This window comes from Perognathus longimembris, chromosome 8, assembly GCF_023159225.1.
Source record: "Perognathus longimembris pacificus isolate PPM17 chromosome 8, ASM2315922v1, whole genome shotgun sequence".
NCBI lineage: Eukaryota > Metazoa > Chordata > Mammalia > Rodentia > Heteromyidae > Perognathus > Perognathus longimembris.
Window position 1 is genome coordinate 915648 of NC_063168.1, and position 20853 is coordinate 936500.

At 37.1% G+C, this 20853-nt stretch overlaps 1 protein-coding gene across 3 annotated transcripts in view; it reads left to right on the forward strand.

The window, feature by feature from the left end:
* Tmem131 (transmembrane protein 131) overlaps positions 1-20853 on the forward strand; it is a 160583-nt gene that overhangs the window by 19422 nt on the left and 120308 nt on the right. For all 3 annotated transcript variants that reach the window (XM_048352290.1, XM_048352289.1, XM_048352288.1), the window contains exon 2: positions 17816-17877. In XM_048352290.1, coding sequence (XP_048208247.1) covers positions 17816-17877 — 62 coding nt within the window. The remainder of the gene's footprint in view (positions 1-17815; positions 17878-20853) is intronic.

The following is a 20853-nucleotide window of genomic DNA, read 5'->3' on the forward strand; positions in this document are numbered from 1 at the left end:
TTTGATATCTTGGATTTTGCTGTTTAGGATAGATGCCTAGGAGTGGTATGGCTGGGTCATAGGGTAGGTCTATATTGAGCTTTTTGAGAAACCTCCATACTGTTCTCCAAAGTGGTTGTACTAATTTGCACTCCCACCAACAATGGAGAAGGGTTCCTCTTTCCCCACAGCCCCTCCAGCATTTGTTGTTTCCTGAGTTCAGAGTATAGGCCATTCTAACTGGGGTGAGGTGGTATCTCAGGGTTGTTTTTATTTGCATTTCCTTTACTAGCAGGGATGTTGAGCATTTCCTCATATGTGGAAAGAATTTCTTAAATGTTCCAATTAAGGTGTACTCACCCTTACTTATCAGTTTAACCCTGTTTTAGGTAGGTATCTTCCCAATATTTGGTGGGATTAAATAAAAGTGAAATGCTTATAGATTGTTTAACACAATACTCCATATAGAGAAAGCATATAGTAGGTATTTCTAGACATTTTATTCCAATTATTTTTATTTTAATATGTTCTGTCTTGAAGTGAAGGTGTATTTTAAGGAAGAAGAAATCTGCATTAGCATTGACATGATAAGACATGTATCTCGTGTATTTAACAGTATAAAAGTAAATCCATTCTTAGCTGCATGTAAGTTTTGTTTTCTTCACTAACATTTATTTCACTATTTTAAAGGAAGTTATGGAAATAGTGTGGGGGTTTTCCTAACAGTTTCCCGAAAATTTTTTTTGCAGCTGGACTGAATTTACTCTAAATGAGAGATAAGTGACTGGCATGCCAATCAATAAGAAGTGACCCGAGTAGAAATTTCAAAAAGAGAGGTCAAAGATCAACCCTGAGTAAATTCAGTATAAAAATAGAAAGCCATAATTATCCTAATTCCCTGAATCTAGCCTAGCATCAGTATTTTTTAATATGGTAATCTTTATTTTCTCTTATCTGGAGACCTAGGAGCTCTCCTGTATTGTTGTTTTTCTTGTTGTTTTTAAACTAAAGCTGTGTGTAGTAATGAGTGTGTATGAATTGCTACCATTCTGTTGGTAGAACATCCAGGAATGTGAACTCTTGGTTTGCCAGTTTTCTTGTAAGAAGGTGGGAGTTTTAGAACATTACTATACTTATGCCACTTTATGTAAGCCTGTAGATTGAAGAACAGGATTTGGGCAAACATACTTGAGAAGGGAATTTTTTCTTTCAAATATTTATTTCTCCCATATCTAGATATTTTGAACTTTTGGCAGAAAGTTACCTCCATATATTTTCATGGAAGAAAAGACTTTTTTTTTTTTGGCCAGTCCTGGGCCTTGGACTCAGGGCCTGAGCACTGTCCCTGGCTTCTTCCCGCTCAAGGCTAGCACTCTGCCACTTGAGCCACAGCGCCGCTTCTGGCCGTTTTCTGCATATGTGGTGCTGGGGAATCGAACCTAGGGCCTCGTGTATCCGAGGCGGGCACTCTTGCCACTAGGCTATATCCCAGCCCGGAAGAAAAGACTTTTAAGGATAAGCAATGTAGGGAAACATTATTTGATATGTATTCATTTTTGTTTTGAGATATGGTCTCACTGTAAAGTGCATGCTGGTGTTGAGTTTGTGCTGCTTGCTCTTGCTTCAGCCTCTAGAGTGCTGGGATTACAAATCTATGCCACCACACCAGATCATTCCATTGTTTGGTTTTTGAAGTGAAAGCCGTATTGTAGCAAGTTAAAAAAAAAAAAGGTGTGGTTTGTGTGTGTGTGTGTGTGTTGGAGATTGAACCCAGGGTCTCATGCATATCGAACATATGCTGTACCAGTGAGCTATACATATACTCCACAGACTTTTAAAGCTGACTGGTTCCTTGGATCTTAAGGAAAAACCATTGAAATGCCAGCACAAGATCCTAGCATGAACTTACTAAAAGACTAAACTGAGGTGACAGCTATATATCTGTAAGGTTTATTACTGTAGGTAGCCAACGAGGGAGAACACCACTCGGTATTCAGGCAGGAGAGAAAAGTTTATTCCTGAACTGCTGGCCTGTGGCTGAGATGGTGCATGGCAGGAAGAAGGGCTGAATCACTGAGGGGCCCTGCCTTACCGAGGGCAGGGGCGGGAGATATGGCCAGGTGGATTGATGTGACCTCAGAGAAGGAGTAACTACCTCCAGGTGTGGCAGTTATCTAGGTAATGCAGGTACTGGGCGCAGTCTTAAATAGGTGGGGGGCATCTGCATGGAGCCCTCCTGGGGGTGGACCTTCCATTCTGGCTTTTAATAATTATGAAAAAGGATGTAGACTCTCAGGCCACTTCCTGCTGGCAAGGGGCATCAGTATTAGGGGCAAAGGTGGAAACATGGCCTCTCTGGGTGAAGGCAAGCAGCAGCTGTCCCTTGGTGGCAGATGCCGCCAGTCCTTGAATGAAGTCTGGAAGGGGTCTCATGAGGCAGGGGCTGAAGAGTTAAAAAATAAAAAAATAGAGAGCACACAAAGGCAAAGCGAAGGATTTAGGGCAGAAAAATTAAAAATTGGATGACTTGGCTAGTTCTTATACCTATCTCCTGTATTCCAGTCTGTCCTGGAGTTGGTGGAAAATGTCCCTAGCTACTTCTGACATCTGACAGCTGGGTAGGGAAGAGTATGCCGGACTAAGGCTGGATTGGAGAATGCAAATTTCTGTCTAGTTAGAAGTTTGTAGACAGGTATGGACATTAGATGGACAAGCTACTGTCTCTTGATACCCCCACTCTGATTAAATTTGAATAGGCAAGTATACAGTGACTCCATTTAGGATGTGACATTCTCCTACTCCTCTCCATGGAGGGCTCCATGCAGATGCCCCCCCCCCACCTGTTTAAATCTGCACCCAGTACCTGCATTACCTAGATAACTGCCAGGCCTGGAGGCAGTTACCTCCCCCTTCTCTGAGGTCACATCAATCCACCTAGCCATACCTCCCACCCCTGCCCTCGATAAGGCAGGGCCCCTCAGTGGTTCAGCCCTTCTTCCTGCCATGCATCATCTTGGCCACAGGCCAGCAGTTCAGGAATAAACTTTTCTCTCCAGCCTGGATACCGCATGATGTTCTCCTTCATTGGCTACCTGCTTCAGTAAACCTTACAATATTCCCTGAATATATTAAGAGTCTGTGCTAATAGGGGCCTAAAAATCTCTGTAAGGTGAACCCTTGTACTTTGTGAATTAGTTTATTCCACTGCTTCATGTTTTAACTAGTGTTAATGAAGTAAGATGTAATACTATATAACTCAATTTCACATATAGTTGTAGAAACACTTCCACAGACAAGACATTAACATTGTCTCAGAAAGTTCCCTCCTGCCTCCTTATTACCAGTGCCTTCCCCTCATAGCTAGTCCAACCTTCTATCTGCTTTTTTTTTGGCCAGTCCTAGGCCGTGAACTCAGGGCCTGAGCACTGTCCCTGGCTTCTTTTTTGCTCAAGGCTAGCACTCTGCCACTTGAGCCACAGCGCCACTTCTGGCCATTTTCTGTATATGTGGTGCTGAGGAATCAAACCCAGGGCCTCGTGTATAGGAGGCAAGCACTCTTGCCACTAGGCCATATTCCCAGCCCCCTTCTATCTGCTTTTTGTCACTGCACTTGCTTTTTTTTCCCCCCTCAATTTTTTGTTAGTTTACATTAATTATGGGGGGACTTTAATTATTTCCACAAATGTTTATGATGTGTTCCAATGAGTCTCACCCCCTCTATCACTCTCCCTATTCCCTTTCCCTTTCCCCAAAACAATTTCAGCTGATTTCATTGTCTTATTTTTATGGTTGAAAATAATCTATTTTGACCACACTCATCCTCATTCACCTAACCTGCTAGCACCACTAGTACCCACCCTGACAATCTATTTTCTCCACTCTCCCATCCCTCTAGTGTTCAACAGCTTTCATTGAGGTTCCTTACGCTATTTTCACATAGACTTTCACTGGGTTCCAAACTATTCACCTTCTGTATGTTTTTTCTTTTCCTTCTTATCCTAAGTAGTTTCTTTAGTTTGATTCATGTGCTCTGTGTGTATATGTATATGTCCATGCATATGTATGTCTTTTAGGTCTAGCTTCCACAGATGAGTGAAAATGTAGGATATTTTGGTGTTTTTTTCTTGCTGAGTATGCTATTCTACCATTGCACCCATTTTCCTGTAGATGTCATGATTTCATTTTTCTTTATGGCTGTTTAATATTCCATAGTGTCAGACACACAAATGCACACACACAAGGTTTTTTCTGCACTGATTGAGATGATCATGTGTTTTTGTTCTTGGTCCTATTGATGTGATAATCTTTTACTATCATTTAATTTACACATATTGATAATATTTGATTTATGTGTATTGCCTCTTTGGGATTTTAGATTATTATATTATTTGATTTGCATATATTGCTTCTTTGCATCTCTGGGATGAAACCAACTTGATCATGGTGTATGCTATTTTTTATGTGTAGTTTATTTCTAATTGAGAGGATTTTGTTGAGAATTTTTTGCATCAATGTTCATTGTCAAGACTGCTCTTTTGTAGCATCTCTGGTTTCATAAAATGAATTTGGTAGTATTCTTTTTCTCTTTCATGGAACAATATGAGTAGTATTGGTGGTGTTCTCTGAAGATCTAATAGAACTTGTCTGTGAATCCATCCAGCCCTGAGATTTTCTTTGTTGGTGACTATTATTGCTTCAGTTTCATGGCTTATTATAGCTTAAGGTGATTAATATCCTCATTGCTCAGTTTTGTTGTGTCACCTGGATATATCTAAAAGTTATCCATGTCTTTTAGATTTTTCCACTTATTTGAGTGTAGGTTTTCAAAGCATTTCCTCATCATCCTTTGTATTTCTTTGGTATTTGTTATGATATTCTTTTTTCATCTCTAAGTTTATTTATTTATCTTCTTTCCTTTTTTGGTCACATTAGCTAAGGGCTTATCGATGTTTAGGTAGGCAGGTAGGTAGGTAGAGAGATGGCTAGATATACATTTTTTTTCTAAGAGCCAACTTTTTCATTGATTCTTAGCTTTTTAGTCTCTTCTCAGTTTTTGTCCACATCTTCAGTATTTGTCTACTACTTTGGGGTTAGGCTTGTTCTGTTTTTGTAGACATTTGCATTGTATCAGAAGATTATTTGAGGTCTTTCTCTTTTTCTGTGTGTGTGTGTGTGTGTGTGTGTGTGTGTGTGTGTGTGTTTAATATATATAGGCTTTCAGGTCTATGAATTTTCCTCTCAACACTGCTTTTGTTGTATCCCAGAGTTTGTGGAAGGATGTCCTTTTATTATCATTGGTTTCCTGGAACTTTTTTATTTATACCTTAATTTCTTTATTTTACCAGATAAAAATATAGCTACTCTTGTCTGCTTTTGGAATCTATTTGCTTGGAAGGGCTAACCTGTGTTTGTCTTTGTTGGTGAGATATTTTTCTTATAATTAACAAATGCTTGGATTTTGCTTTTTGATTGGAGAGTTGAGCCAGTTGACAAAGTTAATACTGAGAGTTGTGCCATATTTGCCATCATTTTCTTTTTGTGATGCTTGCTGCTTTTCTGTCTCTGCTAACTACTTTTCTAGTAGGATTTCTCCTTTCCTATATTATTATTTTTATTATTATCTTCTATGGGTAAGATTTCCTTATTTATCATTTACAATGCTGGCTTAGTGTTCATGAATTCCTTTAACTTTGGTTTATCATGGAAGCTTTTTTATTTCTCTATCATTCTAAAGGATAGCTTTGCTGAATACAGTTTTCTATATGGAGTCCAAGATGTCTTGTGAGTCCCACTGGTATTTTCTAAGTGCTTTTTTTCAGTGTCTTTGACTGATCTAATTTTTCTGCTTCATCTTCAACTTATGATGCACATTTTTCATCTCCTACTATTCTGTTATGTAGGATTTTGATAGAGTTTTTGATTTGGGCAATTGAACTCTTCTTCATTTTTGGGATTTTTTTTACACTATTTTCATCTCTTTATTGAATTCCTCTTTCAAATCCTGTTCATTTAGTTCATTTAGCTGTTTGTATTTCGTTGTTTTAGTTCTCTTGTTTGTTTCAATCTTTTAGAATTTACGTAGTTTATTTTAAACACCTCTATTTCATTAACTGTTTTTTTTAGCTCATTGTTTGGACTTCCTTCTTCATTGTAGTATTACTGAGTTTTGAGGGAGACATGTTGCCTTATTTATTCATAAATTTTGTGATATTTCACTGGGGTTTATATATCTGGGTCCAGGATTTATATTTTCAATTGGTGGTTTCTTGCAGCTTCATTAAGTTGGAGTGATAGCTGAGTGGTGGTTTATGGACTGATGAGTTTCTGTTGACAAATAGTGTTCAGGATACTATGTGTGAGAGTCTTTTCCACTCATGTTAGGGAACCTTGGTTTCACCAGCTATTGCAGGTGGCAAACCACAGCCTTATGTTTGTGATTAAGTTCTGATGAAAAAATTTATCTGCTACTTTCTTGATCATTTTAGATCTTCATGTCTAGGAAGGTCTTCCCTAACCAGTATGGTAACAGGAATGAGAGAGGGAGGATAAATTATAATAGAATAATACTTGACATTTGGTTACATATGGATGGTGGGAAGGAGTGAAAACTAAGCTTTATGTGAGAAGTTAATGGCAAAGTGGAATGAGGTTCACAGAAAAGTAGTTAATGTCATATTTGATTAGGGATGGAGAAATGAGAAATAAATAGATATGTAGGCATCTCTATATTTATCTCTCTCTATATATTTATCTGCAGCTATACATATAAGATGTATAGTTTCCCCCTTCCCCCCTTGGTTTATCCCCTATTGTCATTGTTTTAGATTTTGCTACCCTGTGTCTTGTATATACATTTGTCTCATTTGGGAAATGGAAGGGGAATACAGAATGGTGAGACAAAGGGTGAACCAATGCAACAGCAATACTAACAAGACAGTGTGTTGGAAATGAACTTTAACTTGGAGGGGTAGGGGAAGGAGGGAAAGTGGGAGAAACATATAAGATGTATAGATATTGATAGATATATAGATAGATATGTAGACATACAAATAAACAAGCTGACAACACCATGATTGAGGAGAAGGAAGGAGCAAAGAAAAAAGAAGGAAAGAGAAAAATGTTTTAAGCAGAAAGTAAGCAAAAGCAAACAAACAAGGAGCAAATGATAGTCAGGTAATCAATCTAGTTACCAGGTATAAATTCAGATACTAACCAAGATGTAGGGGTAGGAGAGAGTATGGATAAGAGAAGAGTTCCTCTTGAAAGAAAAGTACGAATGGGTAGGGGCTATGGGAAGGGAATGAATGTGTTTCTAGAGAGAATATTAGAAGACAGATAATGAGGTTTAGATATAAGGGTTTCAGATAAAAGGAAGAGAGAAAAGCAAACTGTAAGAGGGGATAGCAGGTCTCTGTTAGACTGAAAGTTAAATAACTCTTACCTGATTTGTGGAAGAGAAAAGCTGTACTCCAAACACTTGAACCAATACAGGAACATAAACAATCAGACTTATATATGATAAATATGAATTTTTTATTTTTGTATATTTAATATGAATATTTCTATAGACTTCTCTAGGCTGCAAAGATATGGTTTCTTTTTTCTTCATTATTTTTTTTATTTTTTTATTTTTGGCCAGTCCTGGGCCTTGGACTCAGGGCCTGAGCACTGTCCCTGGCTTCTTCCCGCTCAAGGCTAGCACTCTGCCACTTGAGCCACAGCACCGCTTCTGGCCGTTTTCTGTATATGTGGTGCTGGGGAATCGAACCTAGGGCCTCGTGTATCCGAGGCAGGCACTCTTGCCACTAGGCTATATCCCCAGCCCCGTCATTATTTTTTAAAACTGTATTGTAAGGGTGATGTACAGAGGGGTTACAGTTACATAAGTGAGGTAATGAGTATATTTTCTTGTCGAACATTGTTACCCCTTCCTCGTCTTTCTCCCATTTTCCTTTCTTCCCCATCCCCTGCCCCAAGTTGTAAAGTTCATTAACAACATAGTATCTTGTGAGTATTGCTGTTGCATTGGTTCACCCTTTGTCTCACCATTTTGTTATTCCCCTTCCCTTCTCCAAATCAGATAAACATATATACAAGACACAGTGTGCCATAATCTACAACAGTGACAACTGGGGATAACCCAAAAAAGAAATAACTTCACATAATTCATTAAAAACAAAAAAAAAAACCCCCTCAGGTTACTATATCTTCGAGTTCATTTCAGTTAACATCATTTTATATGGTCATAAGATCCTCTGCTAGGACTATCCTAGACATATGCTAATTACTACAAATGAGGGAAACCATGGAGCCTATGTTTCTCGGGGTCTGGCTTACTTCACTTAATATGATTTTTTTTCCCAAGTCTTTCCATTTCTTTACAAATGGGGAGATGTCATTCTTTCTGTTGGAAGCATAGAATTCCATTACGTATATAAACCACATTTTCTTGATCCATTCATCTACTGAGGGGCATCTGTGTTTATTCCATATCTTAGCAATGGTAGATAATGCTACCCTGAACATGATTGTGCTGGTAGCTTTAGTGTGACCTTGTTTATGGTCATTGGTAAATGAGTTAAGCCACAGACAATCTGGGCGAAGTCAGAAATAGGAAAGGTAGGAACAACCATGAAATAAAACACTGCGACATTTAACTTGTACTGATTGCTTAGTGAAAGCATAACACAGTCAGTATAGTAATACATCTTAAGTGTGTTAAGCATATGTGTTGTATATGTAAATATTTGTAACTGTCATTCAAATAGAAATGTAGAATATTCAGCCTTCTTAGCATATTTCACTGAGAAATACTTCTCCATTCACTACTTTAATCATTGATTAAGTATTGGCTTTATAGGTATGTATGCGTGTTTTTGTAAATTTTTATTTTTTTGTGCTTATGCTGAAGCTTTGACTATTTCATTAAGTATTGTTTAGCTTAATGAGTAGTGGATGATAGCCATCATTATCATGTAATATATTTCTGAGGAAATATACTTGAATTTAAGAAGCCAGTTGGATTATGTAAGTATAAGAAATAAGACAAGGAAAATAGTTGGATTGGGGGGGAAAGCCTACCTGTAGTTGATGTGAGGTTATGATTTCAAATCCTTCAAAGACTATTGCCTAAAAATAACTGAAGAAGGGATATTGGCTATTAACAAATGGGCATATCAAGGTGTAACTCATGAACAGTAAACTACAATAAACTCAAAAGTTTTGGCTTTTATATCTATACCTGCAAAACGATTGTCACAATAAAGATCATGAACATATGAATCCCCGCAAAGTTTCATGGTTATCATTTATGATATTCTCCCCCATCCTCACTCCTAGGCAATACCTTTTCTGCATTGTCACTATAGATTAGTTTGCATATTCTAAAATTTTATGTAAGCATAATCATATACTATGTACTCTTCCATTGTATGTCTTTCAGCAATTTTCATCTGTAATGTTTTATGTTTTGATAGTTTGTTCCTGCTCTTGCTGTAATAATATTCCATTGTATGAATGGTTATACCATGATATTCATCTCTTTACCCATTGCTTAGAATGTAGTTGTTTCCTATAAATATTAATGTACAAGCTGTACTATACACATGTATTTCATTTTGTCTTGGTAAATTACTGGAATGGAATGTCTTGTAGGTAAGTATATGTTTAGCATTTTCAGAATTACTAACATCATTTGCAAAAGTGATTGTGACACTGTGACATTTTACATCACTATTAGTGGTTTGAATTCCAGTTCTTCTTCCTTAACACATGGAATGATAAGGATTTTGTATTTCAATCATTTTAGTGGGTACATAGTAGTGCCTCATTATGTTTTTAATTTATTTCACTAGTAAGGATATGTGTGTGTGTGTACTTGTGTGTGTGTGTGTACTTGAGAGACATGGTTTCATAATACTTCTGCCTGCAGTCTCCCACATGCTAGAATAACAGGTATGTGCCACCACACCCAGCATGACTAAAGATCTGGAACATCATTACATGTGCTTCTCTTTTGCTCGTTTGTTGTCCATCACTGCAAGTGTTCTTCCTCTAGAGCTGTGACTTTCACCCTTTTAGTTTTAGTTGATATTTCAGATAGGCTATCACCTTTTTGGGGGGAGGCTTCTCTTCTCGCTTTTCAGGCTATAATCCTCCTTACTCATCTCCTGGTTAGCTGAGACTACAGGCAAATACAGCACTCACCTAATTTTCCTCCTTTTTGCCAGTGCTGGGATTTGAAGTCAGGATTTTGCATTTGAGCCCCACCTCCTGCACTATTTGTGTTGGTGTGTGTGTGTGTGTGTGTGTGTGTGTGTGTGTGTGTGTGTGTACTATAGGATTACAGCCAATATCTGTAGCAGTCTGGTTTGAATTACCACCTGCCCCTTTCTGTCACCTGTTTTCTAGGACTCCCTCTGTATAGTGTTGATGATGTCTCATGATTCTCCTAAGGGGTTATTTATTCATTTCCTGCTTCTCAGAGTGGATTATCTCAACATGTGTCCAAGTACATGCTTGTTCCTTCTGCTTGCTAAAATATGCTGTTGCACTCCAGACTTGTAAAATTTCAAAATATTGTAGTTTAAAGTGCAGAATTTCTGTTTCCTTTTTAAAATTTCTTCCTCTGTATTGCTTATTTTCTTTTTGGTGAGACATCATTCCCATGCTTTTCCTTTGATTTCTTGCATCTAATTTCTTTTATTTCTTTGAGCATATTTCAAATAATTTATTTGAAGTCTCTATTTACTAAATCCTGTCTTTAGAGACAGTATTTGTCAGTTACATTTATTTTCTGTATATAGACCATACTATTTTGTTCCCTCTTCATCCCATTAGCTTGTAATTTATTTAAATAACTTCTAGTTGATTAAAATGGAATTCATGATAAAATATAAGATACTTGATGTATGATATAGGAAAAGGGCTTGGCACCCACACTAAACAAGCAACGCTTTTAAAACTAATGTTGATAGCAAGCAAATAAATCTTCATATGAAAAAAATCTTGCCCTTTATGTTTTTCTCATTTTTTAGTACAGCTACTAGAGAAAAATAATAAAAGCCCTAAAGTCTTGGTTTTCCTTTTTTGTTTTGGAGCCATAGTCTCATTTTATATAAACATTTTATACAACAAAATCTAGCAAGTGAGCAGCTGGGCCTTAAAAAGAAAATGATGTCTGTCTTAAAGGGTGTAAAGAATTATTGGAGCAAAACATAGTGAGAAAGTAGTTCTGATTATTTCTTATTATTTCCTTATCTTGGACTCCATCCCTTTCGTTCATTTCCTTCCCCAGTCTACATAGTATTTAAGACAAAATTCTTGAAAGCTTGAAATACTTTAAAATACTTAGAAAGAATAAAAATTCACATCAAAAAATGAGCACTCTCATCCAGAAACTTTGTTTCTTTACTTTTTTTCTTTGTTTTCATTGGGAACTGAGGATTTCCATTTCAGGTATTGTACTTTTCTATTTTGATTATTTTAATAATTACTATCTCTTTATTAATACTGTCTATCTGGTAAGACATCCTTGCTATACTTTGCATTCTTTTTTTTTTTTTTGCCAGTCCTGGGCCTTGGACTCAGGGCCTGAGCACTGTCCCTGGCTTCTTTTTGCTCAAGGCTGGCACTCTACCACTTGAGCCACAGCGCCACTTCTGGCCGTTTTCTATATATGTGGTGCTGGGGAATCGAACCCAGGGTTTCATGGATACCATGCAAGCACTCTTGCCACTAGGCCATGTTCCCAGCCCCACTTTGCATTCTTTAGATATGGTTTCCTTTAGTTCTTTGAATATATTGAATATTGCTGATTTTAATTGTCTACTAAGCTTGTCATCTGGGCTTCCTCAAGATAATTTCTTTTGAACACTTCTTTCCCTCTTTACTTTCTTTGTTTCTTTGCATGGCTCTCATGTTTTTTGTTTGTTTGTTTTTTTTTTGCCAAAAACTGGGTAATTAATATATAACGTGGCAGCTCTAGGCATCAGATTATTTCTTTTCCCAGGGCCTGTTTTGTTTAGTGACTTCTCCGAATTTTCTGAAGTCTGTCATTGGCAGTACACAACCACTGCAGTCCCTGCTTGGTTAGCTTCATGGTCACCTAATAATTAAAAAGAGGTTTCCATCAAAACCAGAGCTGGCAACTCCTTTGCCAAGAGGCTTTGATTGTACGAGCATGCACACATGTTGGGGTACACCTTCAGCACTCAGCTTGCTTCTGCTGTTCAGTATAACCTTAGGTGAGAGCCTAGGGCTTTCTGTGGTGTTGGCTTTCATGAGCATGGCATTGTGGATAGCCGGAAAGATGTGAGAGGTTTTTGAGGCCTAGATGGATGTCTTATTCCCAACTTTTTCTTTTAAACTTTTGAGTGTTGGATTGTTTGAGCTAGTTGTGTTATCCACTACGATAAGCCATATCCAAGTTTTTAAGTTTTGACTTTCAAGGTCAACTTTTTTAGGAGAGGTAGATTTGAGTTTGAATTTGGGACTCATGCTTGTTAGGCAGGCACTCCTATGTACTTGAGCCATGGCTCCAGCAGTTTTTTACTTTTTAAGTTCTGAGGGTCAAGGCTTTCCCCAGTGGGAAGGCTCTGGTCTGTTAAAGACAGCTTTCCAGGTGGAATCTCACAGAGAATTGCCATACATATCAAATAGTTCTCTGTAAATGAAGCTTTTGAGGGAGTGCCAAACTGCCCTGCCTCCTTTGGTGACTTTAAGGCTAGTTTTCACTGTGGTGGTTCTTGGTTGTAAAGCTGCTACAGAGCTAGAGAGAATAGAATGTGAAAAGATAAATCTCACTGTTTTTATAAAGACTCAGATTTTTGGGCTGGGGATATGGCCTAGTGGTAAAGTGCTCGCCTCGTATTCATGAAGCCCTGGGTTCAATTCCACAGCACCACATATATAGAAAACGGCCAGAAGTGGCGCTGTGGCTCAAGTAGTAGAGTGCTAGCCTTGAGCAAAAAGAAGCCAGGGACAGTGCTCAGGCCCTGAGTCCAAGGCCCAGGACTGGCAAAAAAAAAAGAAAAAAAAGACTCAGATTTTTAAAAATGAATTAACACTCATGAATTGCTATAAGATTTTGGATAATTTCCAAAATTCATAGAAAGTTTATTCAGGCACAATCAATTTTCTTGTTCTTTTTTATGGAGGGAAGATGTTCAAAGGTTCTTGATACTGCCATTTTTATTGGCAGTAGTTTGTTACTCTTGTTTTTCCCTCTTTCTATGCTATTTTTTCAAGGCATTATCTTCTGTTCTTGCTACAAGAATCATTTTTAATGATCAAATTAACTTTGATATTGGCATGTAGATCCTGAACTTATATTTCATAAATCTAATAAATATTACCCCATTTGGAACTACTCTTCCAAGAACATTTTTAATGTGAACTAGTGAGCAGGTAGAACAATTGCCAGGAGTTAACATTAGCTATTTGTATAGTAATTAGTGTTTTTAATGCAAATTTTATTTAGATAGATCACATCATTTCCTTAGTGACATCTTCAATGTTAATGTGTAGAAATAGGATTCAATTTTCAGGTTTTGTAATATATTTTGTAACTTGTTAAATTTTTCTTACCCTTCCATTTAAAAAAAATTTTTACATTGGCAGTTAGCAAGTCTGCAAATAGGGACAGTTTTATTTCTTTTTAAATGTATATGTCATTTGTTTCTTTCTCAGGCTTAATAATAGTGCCTAAAACTTCTGGTTTAGTAAGAGAAATGAGAGCCACAACCTTGACATGTTGCTAGTCTTGGAACCTAAACATTCAATTAAATAAAAATGATTGATATACGCATGAAGAAATGGTCAACATCTCTGGCCATAAAGGAAATGCAAATCAAAACAACACTGAGATTCCATCTTACCTGGGTCAGAATGGCATCATCAAGAATACAAATAAAACAGATTTGGGCGAAAGAAACCCTAATACACTTATAATAAACTTATTCAATCACTCTGCTTCTAGTTCTTGTTTTCCTGTTTTAACTAGATAGAAAGCTTCTAGGGCTTTTTGTCACTGTTTTGTGAGTGCTGTTCAGTTGCTACTTGTTAGCTGTTACGCTGATTACTTTGTCTTCTGTAGATGCTAAAAGAGTTTTTGAACTCTTCTTACATTTCATTTTATTAAAAGACGGTAGGAAGGAAGAAGGATGAAATGGGTGAGGTGAGCAGAGTTGAATATTCTAAAGGGCTTATCTCTTTAGACAGTCTTAAACATTATGTATGTGTATATGTATATATATTCAATAATTTTGGACCCATTCATTCTAATCCAAGTTTTGAAATTCCATTATCAGGTAGGGCTAGGAATAACATAACTAGAAAAGGTCATTTGCATCAATGAGAACAAATGCTAATCTTACACCAGAGGAATAAAAAGTGAAACTTCATGTATACCTTCAGTGTTCATTGGATGTCCTCTATGTGATAGGAAATGGCAGAGGAGAGCAGAAGTGGAATAGTTTGACTTGGGTGGAAAAGAAATGTAAGGCATAGATAGATAATAGGAGTTTCCTTTTTAAAAAAATCAGAATGTAAGTACTAGATGGTCAGTACAATAAAGAGTATACTATCTAGACTAAGTCATCTGGCTTGCAGATTTCCTACTCTCTTCATGCTTCCTTATTTTTGTGTTGTGTTGGGGCAGGGTCTCAGTGTGTAGCCCAGGCTGTCTCAAAACTCAGACTTCTGAGTGCTACTCTCTTTCTTCACTTGAAAGAAAAGCTAGATACATAGGATCAGAAAGTAAGCTAAAAGACTCATAGAACTGCTTTGTTAAATGGCAACTCTTTTGTTCAACTACTTAGAGGTGGGGGTGGGAGGAGTTGTGGATTTTCTTGGTGCCAGTCCTGGGGCTTAAACTCAGGGCCTGAACCCTGTCCCCAAGACTCCTTTTCTTAAGGCTAGTGTCTACCACTTGAGCCACAGTGCCAGTTCCAGCTTCTTCTGAGTAGTTTATCTTCAATAAGAGTCTCACAGACTTTGCTTCCCTGGGCTGGCTTTGAACCACGATCCTCTGATCTCAGATCTCAGCCTCCTGAGTAGCTAGGATTACAGGCCTGAGCCACCAGCACCCAACTTATTTAAAGATTAAAAAAAAAAAAGACAGTTAAATGCCATTTAAGGGCAAATGACGTTTTGTTTGCTATTTTTCAAAATAAACTTTGTTAGAACAATTTGAGATTTATTTTTGAAAAATTGCAAAGATAGAGTTTTTGTTGACCCCCTCACCCACTTTTTCCCTATTAATCTCTTCCTTTAGTATTGTGTGCAGTTTTTTTAAATTAATGGACCAAGATATATGTTAATATCAGAATTTCATACTTCAAATTTCTTTACTTTGAACTTAATGCTCTTTCTGTGCTAGGATTCTGTACATATAAGATACCACATTTATAACTATGTCTCTGTTGGCATCTTTTTGTCTATGATGGCTTCTGAGACTGTCTCCATTTCTGATGACCTATAGTTTTAAGAGTAATAGTAAGGAATTTAGCAGAATGTCCCTTAATTGGAATATGTTTGTTGTTTTCCTCAGCTGGGATTCTACATTTGGGGGAGGATGAGGGAGTACTTCAACATTTTTGTTACATCATATGAAAGGTACATACTGTCAGCATGACTCTTCAGAGTTAACCTTGATCTTCTGATTGAGTTAACATTTGCCTGATTATCACTATCTTCTTTCATCCCATACTGTATTCTTTGTGCGAAAGTCAGATTGTATCCTACATTTAAGGAATTGAGTTACTTTGTGGAGAGTTTTTGTTGTCGTTAGTTGTGGGACTTGAACTTAGGTGTGGGTGCTGTCCTTGAGCTTTTCTGTTCAAGGCTAGTGCTCTACACTTTGAGCCACAGTACCACTTCTGGTTTTCTGGTGGTTGGTTAGAGATAAGAGTTTCATGGACTTTGCTGTTTGGGCAGGCTTTGAACTTCGATTCTCAGATTTCAGCCTCCCGAATAGCTAGGATTACAGGCATGAGCCACCAGCACCTGGCAAGTTACTTTCTTGATAGCCGATTTCATACATAAATTATTGAGAAGTTCTCTAGGCGGATACTTACTTCTTTTCTCCAATTTAATTAGTAATTTTCTTATGTCACTATGGGCTCATGAGTGTTTAGTATATACTTCAGGTTATAATCCAATACTACTCCATTTTGTTGTTCAAATTGTTGTAGTTTTAGTCATTTGGACCTTCTTTCTGTTGACTCCTACTTTGCATATTCTTACAGATTTTTGGATTCTACTTTCTTTCTGGCACTACAAGATGCCTCGGTCTCATTCTATGTATTCTCTTCTCTAGTTTTAGAATCAGCCACTTGACCAGTTCCTTTCACTGAAGTATGGTCTTAGAACCCAAGATCTGGGTGGTACATGTGCTCATGGAGTGTCACTGCTTTTAGGTGATACAGCAAGGAAATGTATGGGTGTGAACTAACCTATTCATATACACATATGTATAATGTTGCCAAGCTTCAGTTCATACTGGTATCACTGAATTGGATCCATTATGACATGAATCATTCTGGCCTCTTTTTGCTTCTCTAAAAACCATGGTTCTGTGAGAGACCTGGTTCCCACATCCACCATCTATATATTTATTTGGTTGTTCATTCTAAAATACAGCACATATATACAGTTTCTTTGGTCTTTTAAGTTTTCACACATTTCAGCAGTCTCCCTTTCCTGCTTTAGTAAGATTGATTCATACCTTTGTAATAGAATATGAATCAATAATTAGAGAATTGCCTGTAGATTTGTATGTGGGCATAGGTTCAAGTCAGATTGCATTGCTCAACTGTCATAGCTTTTACTTTTATTTGTGAAGTTTTCTTGCTTTGTTTTTTTTGGTTTATTTATTTATTTGCAGGGTGCAGGGTTGCGGAAGAGTACTGGGTTTAAATTCAGTGTCTTTTGCTTGTTAGGTAGGTGTTTTACCATTGGCTCATGTCTCTAGCCTTACCTATGTTGTCTTCATGGTTCTGTTGCTTGAAACAGTAACTTCTTTTATTTTTTTTCCATTTTCCTTCCCACTTTCCTAGAGGTCCCATTAAGCTATTGCCCTCTGGCCATAGCATTACCACAAAATAGATGATACAGAGTTTTAGCTGATATTGTTTGGTGGAACATAGTTCCCTAGTGATTTTCCATGCCTTTATGATCTTTTCAAATAATCCATCAGTGAAATAAATGACTACATATAGTTGAATATGACTATTTTATGCTTTGTAATAATACAGCAAGAATAGGTATTAGTCAGGTTATTGAGACTACTTTGTTATATCAAATTAATACATTATATAATTTAAATGTTTTATTTAATACTTTTCAAAGCTGCCTATATTCTATAGTGGTCATATTTTCCTCTTTAACCATCACCATTAAGGAAGCAGTATGTGATTTGCTTTTGGTATTAGAGATTGCACCCAAACTTCACTTCACACATGCTAAAAACATGTGCTCTCCCAGTAAGCTACATCCAACAAGCAATGTACTTGTGTATATTTCTCTTTCTCAAGAGAGAAAGAGAATATGTTTGTGTGTATTTCATTTTCTCAAAAGAGAAAGGAAGTGAGAGGAGAAGAGAAGGAGAGGGAGAAAACGAGAAGGAGCAGGTGATTATTTGAAACCAGGTCGCCATGTAGTCTGGGTTGGCCTTGAATTCTTGATTTTTCCTGCCTCAGCCTTCTGAGTGCTAAGATTATAGGAATACACCACTATACCTAGCTAAAATATAAAGTGGCATTAACTTTAAAGTAAAATGTTCTACTAAAATCAAACGTGTTTCTGTCAGTGATCATCTGTTTTCTTTGCTTCACAGCATTCATTCAATCGGAGAGCATAATAGAAGTCCTGCGATTTGATGATGGAGGTCTACTACAGGTACTTTTCTTTTAAAGTTGATATTTCAGTGTTAAACCTTGAATAATGTCTGACTATATTTTATTTTAAAGTAGTGGTTTTTCTAAAATACATTCTATAAACTTTGTTTAGAGTCATTAGTGATATACAAACCTCATTAGTTAGATGAATTACCTTTTCAGATTAAAGATTTCTTTATAAAGCAAATGTATCAAAGCCCTTATAAGTAAGTAGATATCAGTCTAGAGGTGAAAGTGCCTGTGGTTCTGAAGGCGTAGAGATGAAGTCAAGTAGGAATCCAGTGAACAAAAGACTAAATTCACATGTTGGGCCTCAAAATGTCTATCTGGAAGAGAACTTCTCTAGAGAGTATAGTAAGTTTTATAGATTTCATTTATGTATTCTTGGCACTTGTAATCCTATGCTCCATCCTTAAATATATTATGCATAAAATTAACAAGTATGATCTAATATTATTTTATCAGACGTAGTTTAGATAACAGCATGAAACTTATTTCAGTCTTCTTAGTTAAAAATTACAAGACTTTCATACCTGAAATAGACAATGAAAGCCATCTTCACTAACACTGGTTTTTGGAGGATAGGGTAGAGTGGGGATTGAAACATGGTGTTTTATATGAACACACACACAGACACATCACGTACATATATAGCCAGGCTGGCTTAACTCACAAACCTCCTGTCTCAGCCTCCCAAATGTTGCAATTATAGCCATGTGCCATAATATTGGGTTCAGCCTCTGATTTTTATTGGTAGGTGTTTCCTCCTTTCTTTGGAACATTTATGATATCGTATGGCTAGCATTATTCATTATCAGTGATGACGGTGTCTTGTAAATGCTATGCTGTCTGGCAACATCATATTTAATGACAGTATTTTATTCCTTTTGTATCTGAGGGAAATCAGGTTTAGGTTAAGGAAGTGCCCAAGATTTCATGACTTTCCGGAATGGGATTTGGCACTAGAATCTTTGTTGTACTCACTCCAAGTATATTTGTTTCTTTTGTTATTGTCTGTAGTATATTGTTTACTCATTTGTAACCAAATAAACAACTGATGATTCAAAAGAGATTTCCTACAGCTTATAATAAAGGCAAAAAAAAAATCAGAGCAAGACAATATAGAAAATAGTTACTGGTAAGGACCTAGAATGAGATTTCTGTTTGCATTTTAGCATAGTTTTAAGTTTAGATTTTACATTCTAAGCCAGATAGTGGGGAGAAAAGTTATGGGTTTTAAAACTCCTTTTCTCTAGAATGAGACTAGTTTGTCTTCTGGGTGAAACCACTTGTAAATTTTAAAATAATTTTATCATTCATACCTTTTATAAGAGATGTTCAGAAACATAGCAGGCAGTGAGTGGTTACATGCTATGTGCAGAAAGTTTCTACAGGGCATTTATGTTTTAACCAAATGAAAACTGAATGTGACATAGTGAACTCAGTATTTTTATAGCCTTTCTACTAGAAAATGACCTAGTCTCCTTTTTTCTAGTTCTCTAATCTGTTCCAAGGTGAGATGTGGAGAACTTAATAGAATGAATATTTTACTCTCTTTATCCTGCAATTTCAGGATCTTGAGGGAAGATAAATCAAAACTGATATTTTGGAAATTTTCTTCCTTTTTTTTTAAAAAAAAATTTGTTTTGCCAGTCTTGGAGCTTGAACTCTGGCCTTGGTGCTGTCCCCGAGGCTACTTTTTACTCAAGGCTGGCACTCTACAAAGCACTACTATATCAGGCGTTTTCTGTGATTAATTGGAGATAAAAGTCTTATAGTCTTTCCTGCCCAAGCTGGCTTTGAACCACAATCCTCTGATCTCAGCCTCTTGAGTAGCTGGGATTACAGGTGTGAGCCTCTGGTGCCTGGCTAAAAATTCCTTAAGTATGGTTTGTTCTTTATTGATTGAGGGAGTGTCTTTGTCCTTTAAGAACAAGGTCACTAGATTATAAATTGGTAATCCACCCAGTCTATTTTGAGAATTCTGGAGTATGACTCACATTTTTGCTGAAGTTTTACCAGTCCCATCCAGAGGGACTTGGCTGTGGAAGAGCATGTGCATTGGGGTATGTTTTGCTTATATTCATTGGATCGTTGGAAATACTTGGGGTAGGGCTCAGTTGAGAGTGCAGAATTCTATGGCAAAAGTAAGTTTTAATCTGAGCAAGTGTTGGTTTACCTTGCCACATGATAAAACCTGATTAAAACTGCTTAATATCTAATGTTGAAGTGCTGCTTAAGAGTGTATTACGTACCTCCAAAATAGCTGTATGTGAAGAGCTTTATTTCAGTGAATCAGTTTTTTATTTCAATATTAAAGAATGTTTCCAGGAACAACAGTTTGGGTCTTTTTGATATAATGGTATTCTTTTTTTTAGCATAATTTACCAATAGATTTGACTATTTCTTAAGCAGTTCATGTTTTTTTCTGGTATATTTAGAGTGGAAGCAGGCAATTTGAGACCAGCCTGGCTACTTGGTGAGTTCTAGGCCACTCACTATAAGACTTCATCACAAATAAAAAAATTAAAAAAAGAGGCTAGAGGGGCTGGGGATATAGCCTAGTGGCAAGAGTGCCTGCCTCGGATACACGAGGCCCTAGGTTCGATTCCCCAGCACCACGTATACAGAAAAAAACGGCCAGAAGTGGCGCTGTGGCTCACGTGGCAGAGTGCTAGCCTTGAGCGGGAAGAAGCCAGGGACAGTGCTCAGGCCCTGAGTCCAAGGCCCAGGACTGGCAAAAAAAAAAAAAAAAAAAGAGGCTAGAAACAAAGAACACTTTACAGTTTTTAAAGTTTCAAAACAGAGCCAAGGATTACAGCATATGCCTATAATCCTAGTTACTTAGGAGGCTGAGATCTGGAAGCTGGAAGCCAGCCTGGCAGAAAAGTTTGAGACTATCCCTATTAACCAGCTTTTCATTAATTGGGCTGGGGGTGTGTCTCAAGTGACAGAGACAGAAAACAAAAACAGCAAC